This window comes from Gossypium hirsutum, chromosome A12 (genome assembly GCF_007990345.1).
Source record: "Gossypium hirsutum isolate 1008001.06 chromosome A12, Gossypium_hirsutum_v2.1, whole genome shotgun sequence".
Taxonomy (NCBI): domain Eukaryota; kingdom Viridiplantae; phylum Streptophyta; class Magnoliopsida; order Malvales; family Malvaceae; genus Gossypium; species Gossypium hirsutum.
This window is the reverse complement of record NC_053435.1, coordinates 104276556-104300127: the sequence shown is the minus strand read 5'-3', so window position 1 is coordinate 104300127 and position 23572 is coordinate 104276556. Positions and strand designations below refer to the sequence as shown.

Here is a 23572-nt window from a genome sequence, read left to right as displayed (position 1 = left end):
GTGTTTAACTTATTTTCTATTTTATGCTATAGTATCACTATAATATCTAGTCTCATTATCACACCGTTGTTTTTACACTAACAGCAGATAAACATTCAGTCCATCCAAATCTATCATTAGTTTAATTGGTATAAAATATTATTCTTAATGTAAGAAGACATGAATTCAAATACACTAAAACACGTTATCCTCGTAAATTTTTGAATAATAATTTTTATTTAAAAATTCAATTTCACTCGGACCAGTAATTTAATCTTGAGTTTCATTTGACTACAAAGAAACAGGAAGGACATTTCAGTAAACTCACAGCTTTTCCCTCCTGAAAATCACAACAGCTAAATCGCAAAAATCTAAAAAATCCCTCTCTTTACGCAAGGACTGGCTCAGAAAGAATCTGTATCCCATAATTCTCCCCCTCAAAATATAAAAAAAAAACAACTATTCCAAAAAAAAAAAACAAAAAAAAAAACAGAAAAGGTTTGAAGGAAGAGAAAGCACAAAAGAGAGACCACACAACTATTAATTTTTATTAATCCATTAAACATTAATTGGAAAACCCATATTTTTTATTCCCATTTTTCATTCGGTTTTGTTAGTTATATGGCCATGACTTCACTACAATGACACAAACCCAATATTCCCGGTCTCGGAGCTCCGATACCGAAAAGAAAAACACCGGAGGGGGAGGAGGAGCTGCCATGAGAGTGATAGTTCCTCTACAAGGTGTTGTTCAAGGACGAGGAGGCTTAGTCTTAGGTTCCATAATACCTTGCGCCCTCTTTTACTTTCTCCAATTCTATTTGAAGCGACACCGTAATGACCTGGATGACCAGAACAATTCGAATTCCCCGGGTCAAAACTCAACAACCGGTTCGGGGTCGTCCGGGAAGTTGGCGGAGCTTCCTGCTTTGACACGTAATTTGTCTCGCGGTTTGCCATCGCCTCGAAGTCCGCGTGGACCCGTATACGTTTCGGGTCGGGTTAGTGGGATTGTGAAAGGCGCGGATTCTCCGTACTATGTGGGACTAAGGCGAGTTAAGGAGGATCCGTACGATGAATTGAGTAATCCAAATGGGGTCATCCAGTTGGGTTTAGCAGAAAACAAGGTAGGTTCTTTCTACTTTATTTGTTTTCATAATTGTTAATATCATAATATGCTTTATGGTTCAGCTTTTCATTTTTTTTATTTGTTTTTTCAGTTGTCTTTGGATTTGGTTAATCATTGGCTAGCAGAAAATGCAGAGCAAGTGATATTGAGAAATGGGAAAGAGCTGAGCCTTAGCAGGATTGCAACTTACCAGCCTTTTGATGGATTGATGGAGTTCAAAGTGGTAAATATGACTTAGTTTAATGCTATCAGCATCACTATTCACTATCTATTTAATGCAAAAATACTGTTACTTAGAGCTAATGGGATTAGGGACTGCTTGTGTGTGGCTATGGTTAAGGTTTATGGTCTCTGTTAATAATGGTTGCACCAAAATTTTAGTAAAAAAGCTTATGTTATGAGGAATCAAGTGAGAGTAAGGTTGCAAACACCAAATATATTGAATTTTACTATTGGAGGTCTGAGTAGAAGTTTGTTTCTTCGAGAAGACTTAATGAGGATTTCTGGTTTAGTGTTTCTATGTTCAATAAAAGAGGGATAAGAAAACAATAAATCTAACTTCATTAGCTCTTGATTCTTATTCAGTGATATATATTGTTGGTATATACAATGACATTCATTAAAGCATGTAGGTGCATGGAAGTCGTGTAATTTCCATTTCATTTCACCACTTAAAATAAAGTGGTATTTCTTGTCTCATGAATTATGTATCACATACTTCAATTACTTGCAGTGTAGGGTTTGATGAAAATTGAAAATCTAATTGAATTGATGTATGCCCATGATCATGAACTGACAAATCTTCTTAACTTGTGCACATGGTAGATGCATTTTAAAATTTTAAGGTGATATGATATGTTGGAAGAATACCTTTACCAGTATAAATTGTTTGTAAAATTTTAAATTTAGCATGCATACCTTAAAAGTGTGATATAGACATCTTGGGCCATTAGTTTCAAGGATCAATTATCAACCTTGGAAGGTCCTGCTCATCTAATGATTCCTTCTGGAAATGTTTTAATTTTGTTGGTAAACAATCCCTACTTGAAATGATTGTGTTCTGAACTGTTTTTACTTTGCAGGCTGTAGCAGGATTCATGTCTCAAGTCACAGCGAAAGCTGTTTCCTTCAACCCTTCACAGGTAGTACTGACTGCTGGTGCAACCCCTGCGATCGAGATTCTTAGTTTCTGCTTAGCAGATGTTGGAAATGCATTTCTTGTTCCAACACCTTGTTATCCTGGGTAACATCTGTCGCTGCCATTCCCATAGTTTTCATTCTGGTAACCAAGTATCCAACAAGGAAACTGATGTTTTGAACAAAATATGCAGTTATGACAGGGATGTAAAATGGCGAACCGGGGTGGAAATAATACATGTTCCTTGTCGAAGTGCTGACGACTTCAACTTAAGTATAGCTGCTCTTGATCGAGGATTCAACCAGGCAAAGAAACGTGGACTGAAAGTGCGTGGGATAATAATATCAAACCCATCAAACCCTGTTGGCAATCTTCTAAGTCGAGACACACTTTACAGCCTGCTAGACTTTGCCAGAGAGAAGAACATCCATATTGTCTCTAATGAAATATTGGCTGGTTCTACTCATGGAAATGAGGAATTTGTGAGCATAGCAGAAATTATGGACCTGGATGATATCGATAGGAAAAGATTACATCTAGTGTACGGTTTGTCAAAAGACCTTTCTCTTCCAGGTTTTCGGGTCGGTGTTATCTACTCGCATAATGAGGAGGTTCTGGCTGCTTCTAAAAAGTTGACGAGGTTCTCATCTATTTCTTCCCCAACCCAGTGCCTGCTCATTTCTATGCTATCTGATGCAAAATTTGTTCAAACATTCATTACCATCAATAGAGAAAGGCTTCAAAGAACATACTCTCTGTTTGTTGCTGGGTTGAAAAAACTGGGAATTGAGTGCATAAAGAGTAGTGGGGGTTTCTACTGTTGGGCTGATATGAGCGGGTTAATCCGCTCTTACAGCGAGAAGGGCGAACTTGAGCTGTGGGATAAGTTGTTGAATATAGCTAAGGTTAATGTAACTCCTGGGTCTTGTTGTCATTGTATCGAACCAGGATGGTTCCGCTTCTGTTTTGCTACATTGACAGAGAAAGATATCCCTATAGTTATTGATCGGATTCAGAAAGTTTCTGAAACCTGTAAATTGAATTGATGAAAATGCTATTGTTTTATTCTATGATTGTGAATAACTTGCAGATTTTTTGGATTGAAAACTCATTTGACATTATGCTGGTGGTTTTTTCAAGCTATCCACAGGTTTCATTTAACTTACACAGTTCAAACTGAACAAATAGAAGAATACGCATAAATGAGTACCCTTTTTTATTGCACAAGATTACAAATAGAGGAACAAATCAATGATGGTAATAGCAAAATGAATACAAAAGAATGATCTTGTTTTTAAGCTATTCTTTTTTACCCTAACCAGTAGCAAGTGTGTCCCCTTTGCAGTATTAATCATTTCTAACATTTTGCACTTTCACTACGATTCAATTCCAGATCTGATGGACTCGAGAACTTGTACAACCTCGGCCATACTTGGTCTTCTTGAAGGAACCTCTGATGTACAAATCAACCCCAACTTCATAACCTGTATAAGTTCGTTTTCTGCGAAACCGCGCAACCTACTATCAAAGCAAGCTGACGCAGAGCCCCTCTCCAATAATCCTCTAACATATTCACACAAAATCACAACCTCGTTTACTGTTGGACTCTCTACTGGTTTCCTCCCAGTTACTAGTTCTAAAAGAATTACTCCAAAGCTATACACATCACATTTCTCACTAAGTCTCATACTTTGGGCCAACTCTGGTGCCACATATCCTACTGCATTATGAGATTTAGTTAAACCGTAATTATCCAAAATTGGAAGCAATTTTCCCAAACCATAATCAGATAGTTTGGCCTCATAGTTCTCGTCTAAGAGTATGTTGGTTGATTTGATGTTGAGATGGAGAATTGGAGGTCTACAATCATGGTGAAGGTAAGAAAGCGCTCTTGCAGTTCCAAGGGCAATATTAAACCTTCTAGACCAACCTAGTTCGGTATTACCAACACCTGAACTAGTACCAGGGTAATTCATTCCGTGTAGATTATCATAGAGATTCCCATTCGGGATGAATTCAGATAAAATCAACTGCATTGAAGAGGACCAGTAATAACCTTGAAATGCAACCAAGTTTCGATGTTGGAGGTTACCTAGGCGCCCGATTTCTTGCTCAAATTCATCTTGGTTTCTAAGTCTCCCTAGAGTCTCAAGCTTCTTTACTGCAATTGCGATCCCTCCTTCAAAGCTAGTTCTATAGACCGTTCCAATTGACCCTCCACCTATTAGACACTCCTTGTCAAGCAAAGCTTTGGTGCCAGCTTCCCAATCTTCGTATTTAGAAGGCAAACTTTTGCTAAAGAGGACTAACTTTCCGATTATAACATTCGAATCTGATGAACCTGGTGGTGTACTCTCAACAACCACCGTCACTTCCTGCTTTTTACTCTTGCGTGCCCTGATGTTCATGATGGTTACCACACAAACCCCTGTAAGGATCACAGCAGCAGCAACAATGGCAACAATTGCAGAAACACTAAGGACCTCGGTTTTACCAGATAGGGAAGATGTGGCACTTCCGGAACAGGATGCCAAAGGGGAACCACAGAGTCCAGTATTGTTAAAAAATGCTGATGGACCAAAGGACTGGATGGTCTGATCAGTAGGTATGACACCAGAGAGATTATTGTAGGAAAGGTTAAAATGAGTTAACATATTCAAATTCCCAAGTGACGGGGGGATTGACCCCGAAAGCGAATTCTGTGAGAGATCAAGCAATTGGATTTTTGACAAGTTCCCCAGACTAGATGGGATACTTCCATTCAGCCGGTTGCGATGCAAGTCGAGAACTTCCAGATTTGACATGTTGTAAAAGGTATCAGGAATATGTCCCTCTAGCATATTTCCAGACACATCCCTGCAGCAACATATAGAAGTTTCTTAGAATTACTTCAAAGCAATGCCAAAGAAAATCTACAATACATCAGGATAATGCTTATACTCACAGTTCGAGAAGAAATCTGCAATTGCTTATATCCTCAGGAATTCCACCAGCAAGGTTGAGATTGTGCAAATCTAAGACCAGTAGCAACTCAATGCTTCCAAATCCTGCTGGGATTGTCCCACCTAATGAATTATTAGCCAAGCTAATTGCTCGAAGACTTCCCAAATCCCCTATATTAACTGGTATGGTCCCATTAAGCTTGTTGAACCCCAAGTCCAAAACTTTGAGGCTCTTACAGTTTGAAATGCTTGTTGGGATTTCCCCATCCAAACTATTCCATGAAGCATCAATGAATTCCAATGTCCTACTACAGGTTCCAATCACAGAAATCTCACCAAAGAACCTGTTATGTGAAACATTGAAATAAGTAATGTTCTTAAATTCAAGTACTCCTAGTGGTGCAAAACCTGTGAATGAATTTCTGCTAAGATCCAGGCCTAGCAAGCTTTGGCATTTTGAAATCTCTTCCACCACACTGCCACTCAAATCATTGCTACCAACAGATACATACTTCAATAACGAGATATCACAAATTCGAGAAGGCAATTCACCAGTAAGATTATTGAACGAGAAATCGAATCCTTCAAGGTTACTACAATTCGCAATGGACTCCGGAATGGAACCCGAAAGACCGTTATGTGAGAAAGAAACATACTTTGTTTTGTAACAATGCTTGAACAAAGCAAACGGAATCTCCCCAGTATAACCATTCTTTGAAAAATCAAGAAACCTAATGTTAGGTAAGTCGCCAATGAAATCTGGTATGGAACCAGACAATACATTTGAACTCACATTGATCTTCCATAATGTCTGTAACTGTGAAAATTCTTGTGGAATATTACCTGAAAACCTGTTGCCAAACAATGTCAAGACTCTGAGTGAGCTTAAACCAGACAAGGCAGCTGACAGCCGACCACTGAGGCTAGTGTTCCACAAAACAATCTTGTCCACAAATCCTTCAGGATTGCAGAACACACCACTGAAATCCACACAAGGGTTACCACTTGGGACCCAAGATGTCAAGCTATTGTAAGGATCATCAGTGATGTTTCCTTTAAATTGGAGCAAAATTTCCTCCTCAGTTGCAGCTAAAGAAATGGTGAAGAGGGTTCTGATTCCAAAACAAGACAGAATCAGGAAGAACAAAGCATGGGAAACTATGAATTGATGGATCCTTCTCATGCTCGAAACAACAGCAAGAGCACAAATTCGAGTCTAACCGTTTGGCATTATCGAACCAGATTCAATGAAGATCCCCCTATCCTGCTTTTCCAATTGCAGAGCTTGTTGTTTGCATTTGTAAAAATCTTGAGTACCAAAGGCAAAACATCAAGATCATGTCCAAACACCGACATTTTTACTTACATTTGCTCAACAAAGCAACCCGTTTTAACCCACACTTTCTTCAATGAATCAAAGATCTGACCTTTTTTCTTTCTGGGTTTGAGCTAAAAATCTCAACTTTTTGCTCTAGACAGAAGAAAGAGAGTTCAAACAAAAAAAAAAGGCAAAAAGCATAGAAGAAAAAGAATTCAATAAAAATGGTGAGTTCAAACAAGTGCAAACAAATAACATGAACAAGGCATCTTGGCTGGAAAGGAAAACAGGTGAGCAAATTAAATACCAACCATATAATGTAAAAAATATTTATTATCTAAACGGTTGGCACCAACAGAAGCTTAACCACGTGCATGTGCATTTCTTTCCATCTCAAAGCTCAGCTCTTTTCAATCCCATTACCAAAAAAATTACAACCCTCTCCCAGTATCTCCCTTCCCATTTTTCTATTAAAGAAAAAAGAAAATGAAATGAAAACCCCAAAGTGGTTTTGGTGCACTCACCACCGTGTAAAGGTAGGGCCTTGGTTTTGTCTGTAAAATTAAAAGCATTTATTCTCCCACCAACCCATACCTTTCATCACCACCAAATAATTGGCAGAGAAATAAAAGAAAAATTAAATATGTCTTAGAACCAAACCAAAGCCGTGTAAAAGGAGGAGAAATTATGGGGGTTTTAGGCTTTGGCTTTTTGGGTTTATTTTTGGTCTTTTGTTGACTGAGTTGTGCCTTTCCTTTCTTTTTATTGCATTAAAGACTGAAGTTTCCATGTACCCATTCGGAATGGGACTCTTTTTTTCCTTTTTTTTTCATTAAATTCAATTAGATAAGATGTCAATTTTATTACCATTTCCTTTTATGTTTCCATTATAAGCAGAAATCTTTGAAGGAAACAAATTAAAAGTGTTTATACGGTATTTTCCACTACTGTCGCCATTTTTTTTTCAAAGCTTCCCATGTGACGTCCCGGTTTCAGCCACACACACACAAAAAAGAAAAAAAAAGCTTTAATTTTTAATTCTACACTAATGGGGTTTTTATTTTATACTTTATTTAACTTGAGACTGTTGTCTTGTTGCATTTGACAGAATACAAGGTTTTTGGTTAGAAAACATAGAAGAATGAATCAAATGGTCAAGAGAGAGTACAGAAAAGAAAAGCTAAAAGGTGAAAGTTAATTTAAATATTTAGTGCAGATTAGTTTAACGTATATGAAGAACTTAGTAAGCATGGCCATGGCTGGACCTTGTCTTGATGTCATTGGCTTTTGACAGGGTCCCCAACAACGGTGTCTCCCAACCCTTTTGATATATCTTTTTCTTGCCCATGTGGCCATATCAACGTCATTTTAACACTTTAAAGCATTAGTGCCATACACATTGCTTGGAATGAAATACTTCGTATATATGCTTTAATGGAATGCCAGGCCAACTACTGCAGTCCCAAGCATTATTTCTCCTTCAATCTACTTGTTTTTATTTTATTATATCTTTTAATATATTTTAATTAATTTTCTTGTGGTATGTGATTGTATTATACCTAAGATGATTAAATATGATCGTTGCTATGGTAGTTGTGTAGGTGGAGGGTCAATTTCTCCTTCTCTCTCTTCTTTTGTAGAATTCGTACCAACAAAAAAAAAACCTACAAGAATATCAGCCCATGAATCTTAGCCTTTGAACTCGATTCAATACGGAATAAGATCGATTTGGAATAAAATATATAGAGGAGAGCATTTGATTTTTTTCGGGTAGTTTGATTGGATTGTTTAAATTAGATTAATGTAACAGATTATTATAATTTATAAAAATTGATCCAATTAAATTAGAGTTTAAAAATAACATAAATGAGTAAACTTTAGGTCAATCGGTTCAATCGATTAACCAACTTGACCGTCGTTAGTTATTGGGTTAGATTATCGGACTTAAATAATTTATATTTATTTTATAAATACATTTTAAATAATTAAAAACATTAAATTAAGTCGCTTTTTCGGTCAGATTGGTTTAAAAATTCAAAAACCAATAACCGACCAAAATAACCAATAAAATTAAACCCATAACCGAAAAAATTAACTAAACCGATTGGATCAATTTAATCGATTTTAACCAAAATTTTTGTTCTCCCCTAAATATATGCAACCATTTTGAGGGTATTTACATGTCATGAAGTAATTAAATAAACGTGTAATTACTAATTACACCATCTTATAATTATAAGGAATTATAATTTTTTAAATGTTAAATATGACTCCTATTTTCGGTCAAATTTAAAAAATAATCTTTCAGTTAAACTCTGTTTACTTGCTTCAATCAAATACTAATTAGTTTAGACTATTTTATTATAATTTCACCTATGAATTTAGCCTATAAATAGGCTTTTTCACAACCTTAGAAAAATACATCCATTAGAGAAAAATACACCTATTTTTGGGTTTTCAGGGTTTAGTCTTTATCTCCATCTTTTGTACTCTTCATTCTTTTGCCATTATAGTAAAATTATCTTTGCCCGTGGTTTTTTATCCTCTTTGGAGGGGTTTTTTCACTTTAAATTTGTGTGTTCAATTTCTTAATTTATTCTGCTATTTTTCTTATTCGTTGCTTAATCGGGTCGATCCTAACAAGTGATATCAGAGCTAGTTCAATTTTCATAGATCAACTCATTCAGAGATAGCAACAATAAGATTTGAAATTGAGAAGTTTGATGGTGAGACAAATTTCAATCTGTGGCAAGTTTGGATGATAACAATTCTAGTTCAATCCGGTTTGAAAAAGGTTGTTACCGGGAAAAAGCCTGAGAATCTAAATAAAACAGAATGGGAAGAACTTGATGAAAAAGCTTTGTCTGCAATCCACCTGTGCCTCGTGAATACGGTATTGCAGGAGGTATTGATGGAGAAGACCTTATCTGCATTGTGGAAAAGGTTAGAAACTCTTTATGCCACTAAGTCTCTGGCTAACCGTTTAGTGTTGAAACAACGTCTATTTAGGTTTCGCATGAACAAATGTGAGCTTCTTAGAGATCGCATCAGTCAATTCATTACCCTTTTAAATGATTTAAAGAACGTTGAGGTTCATATTGATGATGAATATCAAGCTATGCTATTATTGTACTCTTTACCTCCTTCATACAAGTCTTTCAGGGAGACCCTATGTGATAGCCCAAAATAGGGCCTAATCGGAATAGTGGTTTCGTAACCACAAATCCGAAGTGAAATAGTTTAATTTTATAAATTTTTATTAGTTACTGATTGATTGAAATATTGTGTGAAAATATGGATAGGAAATTTTAATGCTTTAGTGCTTAATTGAATTTTTAGGACTAAATTGAGAAAAATGCAAAGTGTGTCTAATTAGTGATTAAATGACTTAATTGAATTATTGCATGAAATTGGTAGTGTTTATGTGGCAATTAGACCATAAATTAGTGTTATGGACACAAAAGGGTATTTCTAGAAAAATATCTAAGTAATGGGTCAAGGGCATTTTTGTCCAAATTGGGTAAAAGAGAAAATACAGAGAAAATAAGTGTCCATCTTCTTCAAAAAAATCAAAAGCTTGCTGCCGAAAGTTTCAGGTTACCATAGTTAAGGGTTTTGATTTTCCTAAGCTCAATTGTAAGTGATTTCTTGCCCCGTTTTTAATTATTTTCGTATTTTTATGCTTATTGAAGCTTGAATTTCATGTTTCTACCATTTAATTTAAATGAAATTAAAGTTTAAAAATTGACCCATTCATGATATAATTGTAAATTGATTAGTGATGTTAGATAATGAATGTTTGAAGTGTTAATTACAAGTTTTACTAGATGAATTTCAATGAAAAATGTTGAAAAAGGGCTAAATTGTGAAAGATGGTAAAGTGTGCATAAAGTTGTGATTTTGTGAAATTGAGGCCCGTTATGAGCATGAAATATGATTTAGTGAAGTTTGAAATTTAAGAATTTAGAGAATTTTATTTTTACGAGCTTAGGGACAAAAGTGGAATTTTTGAAAAGTTATGGGGAAAAATGTAAATGTGTCAAAATGTTGTGTATGAATTGTATTTGAATGGAATATTGATAAAATGTATTAAATTGTGTTAATATAGATCAAGAAAGAAGAAATAGTGCAAGTGATCGGGGAAAAGAGAAAGTTATCGACTAAATTACAAAATAGTCGTTTTGCATCCGAGGTAAGTTATATGTAAATAATAGTTATATTTGTATAAATTGTGAATTATATTTGATATGTGAATTAATATTGAATGTGGAAGGAAAGTTGTTCATGAATTATTCAAGTGATAAAGTGTTGAAAATAAAGTGTTAAGTGTAAATTCCCGGTTGAACTTAGGAATAGAATTGGATACAAGTGACATGTCACTAGAGACCAGTGTTACAGTGTTACAGTGAGTCCCGGGTGCTGGGTGATCTAGCATGTGTTGCAGACACCTGACAGCTTGTGTGAGCAGACCCGTGGACATTTCCAGTGTTATTGATCAGTGGTAGCTTCGGCTACATTTCAGTGGTAGCTTTGGCTACATCCAGTGGTAGCTTCGGCTACATATCAGTGGTAGCTTCGGCTACATATCAGTGTGGCACTTATGTGCTAAATCTCTACGTATCCGTGTATATTCCAAGTGTTCAACGGGATTAATAATGAATTAAAGTGAATATGAAATGTTAAGTGTGAAAATGTATATGCAAGTGAATTTGTAAGATTGTGTATGTGTAAGTGATTGAAATTGCTAAGAAATGTTTTGATTAGTTATATGTTAAAAGTGTTAATTATTAATTGAGTAATTATTGTTTACATGTAACTTACTAAGCTATTTATAGCTTACACATCTCTTTCTTTCCTTTGTTTTATAGTGATTTGAACTTGATCGAATAGTGGACCGTCGGAGCTCGTATCACACTATCATAACCATCTCGGTATTATGTGCTTTTCAAAATGTTTAAACTATGGCATGTATAGAGTCTTAATCATTTTGAGCATGTCCAAATGATATGGCTAATGTTAGCTATTGAAGTAGTTATTAAAGAATATGTTTTGGAGTTATGTATGTTTAAATGGTAACTAATTCAAAGAAGCAGTTTCTTTGACAGCAGCAGTGACATGAATGTGAAAAATCACCATAAATAGTAGAAATGGAATTAGAGGGTGAATGATATATAGAATTAAAGCTTATCAAGTCTATTTTTACATGAAAGAAACAGTGTAGGTAAATGAATTTTATATTTTGAGATATTTAAATTTTAGTGAGACAGGGTCAGAATGGTTTTTGAAGTCCCCTGTTCTAATTTTAGAAAATCATTATAAATTGTACAGAAATAATTATAGGTCATAATTTATATGTTTATATTCCTTAGTGAGTATATTTTCAAAATAAATTAATGGTAACCTTATATGAATTCTGTACAATTAGATATTTGATTTTTAGCGCCAAGAGGTCAGATCTATCGAGCTGTGAAACAGGGGATACTTTAATGAATAAACTGTACTAATGTGCTAAGTAAAAAATTCTGAAAATTTTATGGTAAGTAGGAATATGAGTCTAGTTTCACGGAAAATTTACGGATTTAAATTTTTAGTTTCGTAACTCAAGTTATAATTAAATTAGTGACAGTTGCGCAGGTGGACAGTGTTGTTATGAACAGTGAATTTAATTTTAAAAGCAAATTTTTATGCTCCGAATCGGTAAGTTAAATTGGATGACATCTCGTACTCGATTCCGGAGACGGTCTCGGGTAAGGGGTGTTACACCCTAATTTATGGCAGAGACAAACTCTCGTTTGAAGATATGAAAGGTCATTTGTTGAGTAGAGACAAATTCGACAATGAGCTTCATTTGGATAGCAAGATAGATAGGCAAGCTTATGTTTTGGTAGCATCAAAGAAACGAGACAAAAGGTGTCGCTATTGTAAAAAGTTAGGTCACGTCAAAGCAGATTGCTATAAACTGCGAAATAAAAGAGCTGCTGAAAGTAACGAAGAAGATGTAGCTGGTGCTAATTTGACCGATGAAAGCGGTGATGATTTCTTGTTAGTGTCAACGAGCGAGAACTCCAAGCTCACGTCCAAATGGATCCTAGATTCGGGATGTTCTTTCCACATGTGTCTCAATAGAAAATGATTCTCCACATACAATTCGATTGAAGGTGGAGTTGTGCGTATGGGAAACAATTCATCTAGTAAGGTAATTGGTATTGGTACTGTTAAAATTAGGATACACGATGGGACGATTAGGACACTCTCAGATGTCAAGTATGTACCTGATTTACGAAAGAATCTCATCTCCTTAAGTATTTTAGACTTGAAAGGATGCAGAATCAACATCGAGTCAAGCGGCATTAAATTATCTCGTGGAGCTCTCGTTAAAAGGTAAAAGAACGGGCAGTCTTTATATTTTAGAAGGTTCTACAATGGTTGGTGAAATCGGACGTCCCTCGTCCATTACGGAGTTGAAGTCAACTCGTTTGGAGCGGAGGCAACTTGGTCATCGGAGGGAAAAATGTATGACCATTTCGTTGAAGAGAGTTTCTTTTTTGGATGCAGATTTTGAAAAGTTAGGGTACTGTGTTCGTGAAAATCAGACCCGGGTTAGTTTTGATTTGACAGTGTACAAGTCGAAGGCTAGAAGTCTTCCAGTTTCTAAGCACAAATTCGACTCAGTTAATTCCCTGCATAGTTCAAGATAGGCTCGTGGCGGGCTTTGGCAAAGATGGCGTTGTGGAAATACGAGTCAATGTGGAGATTTGTTAAATATGACTCCTATTTTCGGTCAAATTTAAAAAATAATTTTTCAGTTAAACTCTGCTTACTTGCTTCAATCAAACACTGATTAGTTTAGATTATTTTATTATTATTTGACCTATGAATTTAGCCTATAAATAGGCTCTTTTACAACCTTAGAAAAATACACCCATTAGAGATTAGAACTCATAACACATTTAGAGAATTTTGTATTTACGTTTTGAGGGTTCTTTATTTTCAAGTTTTCGAGGTTTAGTTTTTATCTCCATCTTTTGTATTCTTCGTTCTTTTGCCAGTATAGTAAAATTATCTTTGCCCGTGGTTTTTTATCCTCTTTGGAGGGATTTTTCTACGTTAAATTTGTGTGTTCAATTTCTTAATTTATTCCGCTATTTTTCTTCTTCGTTGCTTAATCGGGTTGATCCTAACACTAAACATTTTTGACTGATAGAATATAACTACGTCATAAATTGTTGTATCATGTTTGATAATATGAATTGTAATTATACAATTACACAATTTTAAAATCTAAAAAATATTAATCGTTATACAAAATTATAAATAGTAGAAAAAAAATCTCTAATCAACTAACAAAATTTAAAATCAAATCTAATATGTTAGTTCAAGAAACTATTCAACAATAAAATTAACAAACAAAATAAATATCTTATACAATTTTATCTAATTATTCTAGCATTTCATTTTGGTTAGGTTATTTCCTCACTAATATTAAACACGTACTCATTGTTATCATTAGGGGTGTAAATGAACTGAGCTTAAACGAATAAACCTTTGTTCGTGTTTGTTTGTTTGTTTATTGGTGCATTACAAGAGGGCAAAGCCCTAACGGCAACACAACTTCAAATTTAGGTCACACTCGGGACAGTGAATACCCTGACTATCAGGCCAACACACGGGGTTCTATTTGTTTTTTTTTAAATTGTTCATGTTTTAAAATTTCAACATCATGTCCAAACTTGATTTGTTTATTATTTGGTATGCTTATACTCAGTTCATTTGCCAACATGTTCTTTTATAAGTTTGCAAACGTTAGATGAACATGTTCACAAAAACCAAACAAATAAACAAAAATATTAAATAAACAAACCAACTAAATTTAACTATAAAAACAAAGGGAAAATATTATTTTTAAATAAACAAGCCTATAAATAAATTTGTCCATAAACATAAACGAACCAAACACACTTTTATTCAAGTGCATTCATTTAATAAATCAACATAAATTGTTTATTTATACTTATTTATTTGATTTAATAAACAAACTTATTTATTTACCTTCTTAATTATTATTGATAATTGGTTAAGTATGTAATACCCTGAAAATTTTTATAGTAAGATATTATCCTTGATATAGTAAAATAAGGAAATAAAGTGACAAAAAGGGAAATTTTGAGTTATGTCAATATTGAGAAGTATATTATGATATATTAATTCAAGAAAGGACTAAATTGTAAAAGTGAGAAAAGTTTTGTTGCACAAGAGTAAATACTCAAAATTTGAGGTGTTAAAGTGTAAATATGAAAAATTTGAAAGACCAATAGTGTAAATATTTTAAGAGTGGAATGATCTAGAAACTAAGGAAAATGGATTAATTAGGACCAAATTGAATAGGTGAAGAACTATGAGGGACTAAATTGCAATTTTACCAAATTAAATGATGACTCAAGGATGAAATTTTAAAAGATAATAAAGGGCAAAATAGTCAACTAGAAGAGAGAGAAATCTAGAAAGTAATGATGATGTTGATGATATTTTATGATTATTTAATTAGATATATATTATTTTAATGAGATATTTTATTATTTTATTATTAATTATTTAGTATAAAAGGAAGGAAAGATGAAGAATTTTCATCATCTTTCCATGCATGCATGCAACCAACGTTAGAAGAGAAGGAAAATAAAGAAATTTTTTTTCTTTACAATTTAGTCCTTCCACCAAAAATTCACCATTTTCACCTAGAAATTAAAAGAATTTCCATAGCTACTAAGAGAGAAAAATGTTAAGGAGACCATGAGGAGTTAGAATATCAAGTTGGATTCAAGAAATAGAAGATGGAGGAGAGAGAAAATCAAGTTAAAGATTGGTATCAATAGAACAAGGCAAGTACCCAGCCATTGATTGAATGGTAATATATTTATTGATGCATTGGATCGGTAAGTATTTAAGTGAATTTTTTTTAAGTGATCTACAGATGGTAGTAATGCTTCGAAACCCTGTTCTAGCAACAGATACGGGTTAGGGGTGTTACAAAGTATAATTGTCTTTAAAAAAAAACTTATATGATATAATAGAGGTGTTTAAATGATTAAGCGAATGGTTAATCGAATCGAATTAGTATCAATTAAACATTTTAACTCTTTAACAGTTACCCCAATCAAAAAAATTTCAAAAAAATTTAACCGAACTAAAATTACATGTTTTTATTTTTATTTTGTTAAAACAAGTATAAAACATATCAAAAAATAAATTGATGATATTTATTTAACCAAATTATCCGAATTAAAACTCCATATAATTTGTATTATTTATTATTAAGTTCGGTTAATTACCCGATTTCGAACTTCTTTAACAGGTAATCGAACTTCCATAAAATTATTAACTGACTTCCAACCGAATTAGATTAATTAACTGACTGATTAATCGAAATAAATCGATTCGATCAATTAATTTAATTTTATCTGAAATTTAAATACTCCTAATTTTTTAGTATCAAACCATTCTCAACCATGAGGAAATCCTCTGGCTAATAAAATTTAGATTTAATTGGCTCATTAACGAGTACAAATTCAAGGTCAGAAGACACTAGCAGCAACTAGATGGCAGGCAGAATGGCAGAATATTCAACAGCCAAGCCAAAATATTTTTTTTTTCTAATTAGAAGTTTAATTCATTGTATTCTTATAATTATATTAAAAGGTGATATTTAGTAAATCTAAAATTAATATATGTTAAATTAAGTGATAAAATTTTAAATTCAGATATTATAAATAATAATAATAATTATTTAAAGCGACTCAAATTTTAATTACAATCTAACCTAATCATTGGAATCGAAATGTTTCAAGAGGGAAAAATAATAATTTGGGCTAATTACAATTTGATAATTGTTATTTGTATGTGTTTAGTTGTTAAGATTATTCTTTTTGTTGCAATAATGTTTGAATTTCAAAGTTACATGTGACAAAGCCATCATAATGATTGTATTAGAAAGATAATCCCATCTTTCAAAGTTACATGTGACAAAGCCATCATAATGATTTTTTTTTTGTGTGTGTTTGGTATTGAAAATTTAGGGAGAAAGGTTCATTTTTTTTTTTGTGTTTGAAATAAATATTGTGATAATTTTAAGGTATATTTGAGTTTATAGTGATGCGATAATACTCGAAAATTCATACATTTTATTTGTCGTGTCGGGATGAAATCATCACCTTAAAAAATTATCACATTGAAACTCAGGCTTCGAGTTAAAAACTTTAAAGAATTAAAAAGCAATTTTATAAAAATAAAAAGAATTAAATAATAAGTTTATTATTTTCTGAGTGTCAAGGTACATGTCCCTATTTTGCACCATGTTAAGTTATATTAAACAATCTTACTTTTTGTAATCTTATATGAGAGTTAATCATATATATAGGGAAAAATAATTATATAAAATAAGGACGACACGTAAATTTTTTAATGTCATTGATATATAATTTGATAGTTTTTTTTAATCTCAACCTTAAGATTTAAACTTCGGACCCTGAATTTAACATTTTAGTTTAAATTCAAGATTTGAAACTTTAGAGTTCAAATTAAAAAAAATTACTAAAATTATATACTAATAATTTGAAAAAGAATATATATACCCGAATCGAGTTAGCTTGGATTTTTGTTGGAAGTAGAAGGTAATTGGTATTTAAGATACCTTGAGAAAATAAGATAAAACCAAAAATTGGAACTTTTTCTTTAATAACGAATCTCAGTGAATAAATATTAAAATAAGTTGTGAATTCTTTAATTGTTCTTTCGCTTTTGCCTTCACGCCAGCAGAGACGTTAAATATTTTCGTACGCCACTTACCAAACAGAGTTTAAAGAGAAGACGAAAAGCGCTGAAAACCAAACTATTTCATTGTTAAAAACGAAAAGTAAACCACCAAAAAAAATCCAACAAAAAGATGAGTTCAACCACTGGTCAGTTCTTGATCCAGCGTCCACGATTCAATCATGTTTTCTTGCAAAACAATAGCTTTCATATACCTAAGCGAGTCCAGTTCTCAGTTTTGCCACAAAGTTCCTATATTCCTGTTCCACTCAGTTCATTTTCTCAGTGTAAGTCTTGTTCTTGTTGGCCTTTAATTTTTGGGTTTTTTAGCCATTTGATGCTGGGTTTTCTGGGTTATGTTTTAAAAGTATTTCTTTTTCATCCTTTGTGTGTGTGTTTGTGTTCCTTTTTTACAGTTAGGGGCTCTAAATTTTTGGAGTGTAAATGTGCATCAGAGAAAGTTTCAGAATCTTTTGAAAGGGACCCAGGTCAGGAATTTGAACCGGAACCAAATCAGGTGCTCATGTTTTTCTTAAACATAATCTGTGTTCAAATTTCAGCTTAACTGGACTTTCTTATAGTTTGATAATCATGCTTGTCCTGTTTGCTGTATGGACTTATGGAGTGCTATAATGTGTTACCTAACAGTCAAAGGTCAAAACTTTATGCTTGATAATTGATACCCAAATCCTATATTTGATAACATGATCCTGTTGTATTTTAGTATTTGGTGTTTGGAATATGTACTTGCAGACAGTGGCATTATCAACTATTTTGGGCAAAAATTCATAGTAGTTCTTGTTGTATGTGCTGTTTCAGATTGTTAAACAAAAGAAGGCTTCTATAGTGGATATTTTGAAGCAATCAAATTCCATTCTGCCTCATGTAGTCCTTGCTAGTACAATTATGGCTCTTGTGTATCCGCCTTCTTTCACATGGTTTACCAGCAGGTCATTAGCTGATTTTTTCTATGAATAGGTTGTCTACACTATGTATTATAATCCTTTTCCTTTCTTTTAGGACAAATGGATGTGGAAACTGTAATTTTCATTCTCAAGTGTATCCCTTTAAAATCAGGATTTGTTCATTCATTCCTGTTACCTTATTTATATCTAAGATCCATTACAACTTTTTGGTTTTAATTGATATTTGAAGAAGTAGGGGTAGCTTTTGAGGCCAGAACCTAATGCAAGTGATAAATCAATTAAGGTTATGTACAATGAAACAAAAAAAAAAAAAGTTCCACTATATATAAGAGAGAGTAATGAGCTTTTGGATTGATATCTTAGCTTATGTTTTAATTATTTGGTATCTTTGTAGGTACTATGCCCCTGCATTGGGTTTTTTGATGTTTGCAGTGGGGGTTAATTCCAGTGAGAAGGATTTTATTGAAGCATTTAAAAGGCCAGATGCTATTTTTGCTGGCTATGTTGGTCAATTTGTTGTGAAACCCCTGCTTGGATATATTTTTGGAATAATTGCTGTGACAGTGTTTGGTCTTCCTACTCCTTTAGGTAGGTCTATCTGTCTTTGTGGTCAATGATACCAAAGAAGTTGTCTATCTTGAGTTAAAAACTGGAGAGTCTATACTGATAGAATGTGGATCAATGAATCAGCTGCAGGGATTATGTTGGTATCCTGCGTAAGTGGTGCCCAGCTCTCGAATTATGCTACATTTTTGACAGATCCACCACTAGCTCCATTAAGCATCGTTATGACATCTTTATCTACTGCTACTGCTGTTTTTGTTACACCAATGTTGTCTCTCCTGCTTATTGGAAAAAGACTGCCGGTTGATGTAGTGGGAATGGTTTCTAGCATTCTGCAGATTGTTATTGCTCCTATTACTGCAGGATTGCTTTTGAATCGGTGATACTCTAACCCCAAACAAATGTTGAACTCGATGATATTTATGAGAATCTCTTATCTGTCTAACGTGTGTGCAGGTTGTTCCCTCGTCTTTGTGAAGCCATGAGACCATTTCTGCCGCCGCTTTCTGTACTTGATACAGCTTGTTGTGTTGGAGCGCCCCTTGCTATTAACATTAATTCGGTTCTGTCCCCATTTGGCTTAACTGTTTCGTTGCTCATTGTTGCATTCCATTTATCAGCATTCATTGCTGGTTATTTCCTCAGTGGTTCACTCTTCCATAAAGCACCTGATGTGAAAGCATTGCAAAGAACACTATCTTTTGAGACAGGTGAGAGTGAGACCCCTTTTTTGCTGCTTGTTAGTTTGCAATATTGCTGATATATTACTTTACTTTGGCAGGAATGCAAAGCAGTCTTTTGGCGCTTGCACTTGCTAATAGGTTCTTCCAGGATCCACTTGTCAGTGTGCCTCCAGCTATCTCGGTAAGCCTTTTGTTTACCTTTTCCCACCTTATTGTTTCTAGTTGCCTTTTCGCAAAGGAATAGTAAGCAAATTATGATACCATTTCGCATAAATTGTTAAAAAGATGCTTATGTATAAGAGACTCCCAAGAAAGGGACTCCTTTTGGCATTGGTTTCTTATTTGCTTCTTGTAGCTTGAAGAATCTATAAAGATGGAATATTTGCTTTTGTTCATAACAGTTAACAAGCTCGTTACAATTCTGCGCAACCCTTATTCCATCTTCTCAAAGTTTCTTCTATTATGTTTATTTCAAAGTTCCAAATAGTTAGTTCCGGTGAAGATGAATTGCTCGTAATTTAACTGTATTGTTTTTGGGATATGCAGACTGTGATCATGTCACTGATGGGCTTCGCTCTGGTCATGATTTGGGCAAAGAAAAAAGAATAAGGGAGAACGAGGGGTTTCATATGTGAATCCATCCTCCCATGCTGTGATACAAATTTGAAAAATCGGATCATTGTAGGGCGGATGGAGTGTGTACCCTCCTGGAAATAGAATGAAATCCTTGTAATTGTGTTACACAGGGTTCATAATCATTCCTGAGCAGTGGATATTTAGAATCTCTTTTTCCCCTTTTTGGTTACAGTTATGATGGCCTCAATAGGTGATTTCTGAGAACTGTGGTCCCTGCTTAGGTCACTGATAAGTAATTTACCAAGTACAGGAGCATCGTTCTCTATACTGGGTGTTTTCCTTGCCCAAGATTTGACATTTTTTAAACCGCACTTTCATAAGCTCTGGTACACGGATTCCAAGGTACTAAACTACTAATCTTATTATTTGGCAAAAAAAAATAAAATAAATACTAATCTTATTATATTTAAGTTTACCTCACACTTTGAAAATTGTTTTTTATATAAACATTATAATAAATCAATAAGATTTTGCCGTCAAATTATATCACCTTTTTTTCACTTAAAAATGGTATTTAAATTATCAGTTTTATTTTATTTTACTCCCAAATTATTATATTCAGTAAGAACCCGATGATGTATACTTTTAGAGATAAAATGATATTGTTTTTGCTGGTCAGCAGCAGCGGCTCTTTGGCCTTTAGTTCTTCCCCCATTGATTTCTCCCCGCCCCCTTGCCGGTGGGTGGTGTGCTTGTGGGTCTCTCCCTTTTTTGCCGGCCAGAGCTCTCGAGTGTTGCCACCTACCTACCCTTTCTCTAAAAGTGTCGTTTATGTATATATTATGTCAATAAAGTTAATTTTTATATTTATTTTGAAGTGATTTGATAAAAAATGTAAGTTCAACTGTTAAAAAGAGGCCAAAAAATAAATGAAGGTTAAAAAGATTTTTTTTGTAAAATTGGAGGGCCAAAAAGGTTATTATGCCATTTTAAGTTGGTTTTGTAGTAATGTACAATTTTTGAATCACACCCTTGTCTAAACCTTATCTTCAGAACTGGACCAACTATTTAACTAACATTTCTGAATCCAATTTATGACGGAAAGGAAAAAGGGCTTTTCAAACGGGTCCTTACGAAGTAACTACTAAAACTAACAAGATTAAAAGCAAATCTGACCAACTAAAAGAATCACCGCCAAAATCTCCATGGCGAACGCCACCTTACTCTGCTCTCCACTGCCCATTTTCAAACAAACTCATTCCCTTCCAACTCTTCGTTGCCCCGAATTTCTTAAAAAGCCCCCGCCATTGACTGGAAACCTGTCCATTCCCACCTTAAATTGGAAGCCGAAACCCGTGATTGGTATAGTCGGGTCAGCTCTGACCTTGGCTCTTGCGGGTTCCGCTTCGGCCTCCGAATTGCCGTTGTTGCTAGGCACTTCTTTGCCGCTCAGTGAACCCGCTAATGCCTTGTCTCTTCCCACTTGGGCCATACACGTGTCCAGTGTTGTTGAATGGTGAGGATATTTTCTTCTCTTGTCTTCGGATATTTCCTTCTATTGATGTGCATTGGGCTGCTTCTTGATAAAAGTAAAACAGTATTGACTGTTATGATTCCCTTTGTATCCTCTGAATTGAAATTATTATACTCTTCTTGAGTTGACTACTGTGTTAATGATATTACCTTGTCAAAAGGATTACAGCAATGGCTTTGGTGTGGCAATATGGAGAGAAATCTGGGTTTGAATCATGGAAGGGTCTCTCTTGGGGAATGGTGAGTTTTTCTTCATAGTCTTGCAAGTTCTGGTTTTCTCTTAGTCTCGGGTTGTTTAGAAAAAGCTTTTTAATTGATGCTTGAATTGTTTATGGAACCTTTTCCTTTTCTTTTTTTTTTTTGTAATCTGCTGTGAAGTGTTTTATTTTGAAAGAAAAAAAAACACACCTTTACACTGGAATTGATCACTCAACCTCAATGTAGCAAGCACCAAGTTCTTGCAGATAGATCTATCCTCTGGAATAGACCGGAATTGAGTCCTATCCGTTTTTTACAACTCAATGTGATTAGGCTTGAATGATATGTCATGTCAAGCATCTATAAGTTAAGTTTCTATTTTTTCCTGATTTAATTGTTTGTTTTAGGTACCTTTACTCGGTGGAGCATTTTGTGCGTGTACCTGGCATTTCTTTTACAATTCTGAATCCCTTGAGGTGAGAACTGAGAAGTTACTCTGCTTTCTTCTCCTTCTTTTACAGAAAAATGCAAAGATTAGTTTGAATTAATTGAGGTACAGTGATGTATTGGTAAAGAAACATTAGGACGAGACATTTGGCTTTACATTGAATCATGGATACAAGTGTTGTCTTTTTTTAGTTTTTACTCCTATACAACCTCAATGCTTATCATGACAAAATTGTGAATGTAACAATTAAGAAACCAAAGATTTAATGTAATACTATTGCAACCGAAACGTTGAATATTGTTTTTGATAATGACGTGGAAATAGCCAAGTTTACCTATTTTACACTACTCAAAAGGTGGGGAATCTTTTCCACCTAACCATGTTTGATCCACATTAACACAGGATAAACATAGTGCCTGAACTTGGGGGTTGATGAACTTGGATTTATCTAACAGGAAATAAGACCTAGAGATATGTATAATAGTTTCAGATGAATCACTGTTATGCATATTATTATCAGGACCATAAATTTGTATCAGTATTCATAAAAGCCATATTCTGTTATAAAACAGTACCTTTTGATCATCTAGCCATTTTATTCAGGTTTTTAATTTAGTTTTGCTATGCATTCCTACATGTTCTGCCTAATTACGTACTTGCATAAGATGATCATACTTCAGCTCACTAACAATTAGACTGCTATGCTGTAGGTATTGGTGGCTCTTCAAGCTGCACTGACGGTAATAGGTAATGCCACTATGTGTTATGCTGCATTTCGTATCTGCAAAGTAACGGACAAAAATTCCCAGAAGCTATGAAATTTCCACTCATATAATCCATTGAATGTGCCCCAAGGATCAGTATTGTCCACTGCTATGTGCTATCCTTCTATTGGAGAGCTCAACTAGGCGAGGTGTCTCTTACAAGCTATAAACAATAGGCAATCGTTTACCTTTTGCAGTAAAAAAACTTGGCAAGGTGGAAGCTGCCCAATTAGTGGCAAAAAATTAAACATTATATTATCTAAATGTAAGACATTTTTCTCTCGTGCTTGTCTGGGAATGGCTATAAGCTGCCTGAGAGTCAAATATCATGTTTTGAGCTGTATCTATAATGAAAAGCCTCTCCCTTGTCAATTTGTCAACCAACTGGTTTTGACTTGAGCCTCTCTTGTTGGGAGTTAAATTATAGATTCTTAAAAATAATTTTACTCAATTAACACGTGACAGCTATTTGTCAATATCTCCATTCCTTGTTTTCTGAGCTACTTGGTTCTTTTTTTAACTTGAGATGTCTTTGAAGAATGTTAAATCACAATCATGAGCTTTTGACACA

General features: G+C 34.2%; 4 protein-coding genes across 5 annotated transcripts; 3 read left to right on the top strand and 1 right to left on the bottom strand.

The window, feature by feature from the left end:
* The first annotated feature begins 374 nt into the window (after nucleotides 1-374).
* On the top strand, nucleotides 375-3316 carry LOC107936411 (probable aminotransferase ACS10). The gene is made up of 4 exons (XM_016869134.2): nucleotides 375-1106; nucleotides 1200-1331; nucleotides 2191-2351; nucleotides 2440-3316. Exons 1-4 carry the CDS (start codon nucleotides 621-623, stop codon nucleotides 3290-3292), a joined length of 1632 nt encoding a protein of 543 aa, XP_016724623.1. The 5' UTR covers nucleotides 375-620; the 3' UTR covers nucleotides 3293-3316.
* A 123-nt stretch (nucleotides 3317-3439) lies between these two features.
* On the bottom strand, nucleotides 3440-7234 carry LOC107936410 (probable LRR receptor-like serine/threonine-protein kinase At1g12460). The gene is made up of 2 exons (XM_016869133.2): nucleotides 5191-7234; nucleotides 3440-5102 (listed from the first exon to the last, which is right to left on the bottom strand). Exons 1-2 carry the CDS (start codon nucleotides 6369-6371, stop codon nucleotides 3623-3625), a joined length of 2661 nt encoding a protein of 886 aa, XP_016724622.1. The 5' UTR covers nucleotides 6372-7234; the 3' UTR covers nucleotides 3440-3622.
* Nucleotides 7235-17270: 10036 nt separating this feature from the next.
* LOC107936416 (probable sodium/metabolite cotransporter BASS6, chloroplastic) lies at nucleotides 17271-20424 on the top strand. Of its 2 annotated transcripts, XM_041083521.1 has the most exons (8): nucleotides 17271-17596; nucleotides 17726-17826; nucleotides 18129-18259; nucleotides 18630-18823; nucleotides 18926-19178; nucleotides 19256-19509; nucleotides 19581-19663; nucleotides 20029-20424. In XM_041083521.1, the coding sequence occupies exons 1-8, from the start codon at nucleotides 17443-17445 to the stop codon at nucleotides 20089-20091; spliced, it is 1233 nt and encodes a 410-aa protein (XP_040939455.1). In that variant the 5' UTR covers nucleotides 17271-17442; the 3' UTR covers nucleotides 20092-20424. The 2 variants fall into 2 exon arrangements, with proteins under 2 accessions (XP_040939455.1, XP_040939456.1); XM_041083522.1 differs by lacking the exon at nucleotides 18129-18259 and having other exon boundaries at nucleotides 17291-17596.
* Nucleotides 20425-20746: 322 nt separating this feature from the next.
* On the top strand, nucleotides 20747-23452 carry LOC107936417 (uncharacterized). Its single transcript, XM_016869144.2, has 4 exons — nucleotides 20747-21574; nucleotides 21753-21831; nucleotides 22197-22265; nucleotides 22948-23452. Exons 1-4 carry the CDS (start codon nucleotides 21264-21266, stop codon nucleotides 23053-23055), a joined length of 567 nt encoding a protein of 188 aa, XP_016724633.1. The 5' UTR covers nucleotides 20747-21263; the 3' UTR covers nucleotides 23056-23452.
* The last annotated feature ends 120 nt before the right edge of the window (nucleotides 23453-23572 follow it).

Coding starts and splice junctions, on each gene's coding strand:
- LOC107936411 (XM_016869134.2), top strand. CDS start 621: ATGACACAAACCCAATATTCCCGGTCTCGGAGCTCCGATACCGAAAAG. Junction 1,332..2,190: donor GATTGATGGAGTTCAAAGTG/GTAAATATGACT, acceptor TTTACTTTGCAG/GCTGTAGCAGGATTCATGTC. Junction 2,352..2,439: donor CCAACACCTTGTTATCCTGG/GTAACATCTGTC, acceptor CAAAATATGCAG/TTATGACAGGGATGTAAAAT.
- LOC107936410 (XM_016869133.2), bottom strand. CDS start 6,371: ATGAGAAGGATCCATCAATTCATAGTTTCCCATGCTTTGTTCTTCCTG. Junction 5,103..5,190: donor TGCAGATTTCTTCTCGAACT/GTGAGTATAAGC, acceptor ATGTTGCTGCAG/GGATGTGTCTGGAAATATGC.
- LOC107936416 (XM_041083521.1), top strand. CDS start 17,443: ATGAGTTCAACCACTGGTCAGTTCTTGATCCAGCGTCCACGATTCAAT. Junction 17,597..17,725: donor ACTCAGTTCATTTTCTCAGT/GTAAGTCTTGTT, acceptor CCTTTTTTACAG/TTAGGGGCTCTAAATTTTTG. Junction 19,664..20,028: donor GTGTGCCTCCAGCTATCTCG/GTAAGCCTTTTG, acceptor TGGGATATGCAG/ACTGTGATCATGTCACTGAT.
- LOC107936417 (XM_016869144.2), top strand. CDS start 21,264: ATGGCGAACGCCACCTTACTCTGCTCTCCACTGCCCATTTTCAAACAA. Junction 21,575..21,752: donor GTGTCCAGTGTTGTTGAATG/GTGAGGATATTT, acceptor CCTTGTCAAAAG/GATTACAGCAATGGCTTTGG. Junction 21,832..22,196: donor AGGGTCTCTCTTGGGGAATG/GTGAGTTTTTCT, acceptor TGTTTGTTTTAG/GTACCTTTACTCGGTGGAGC.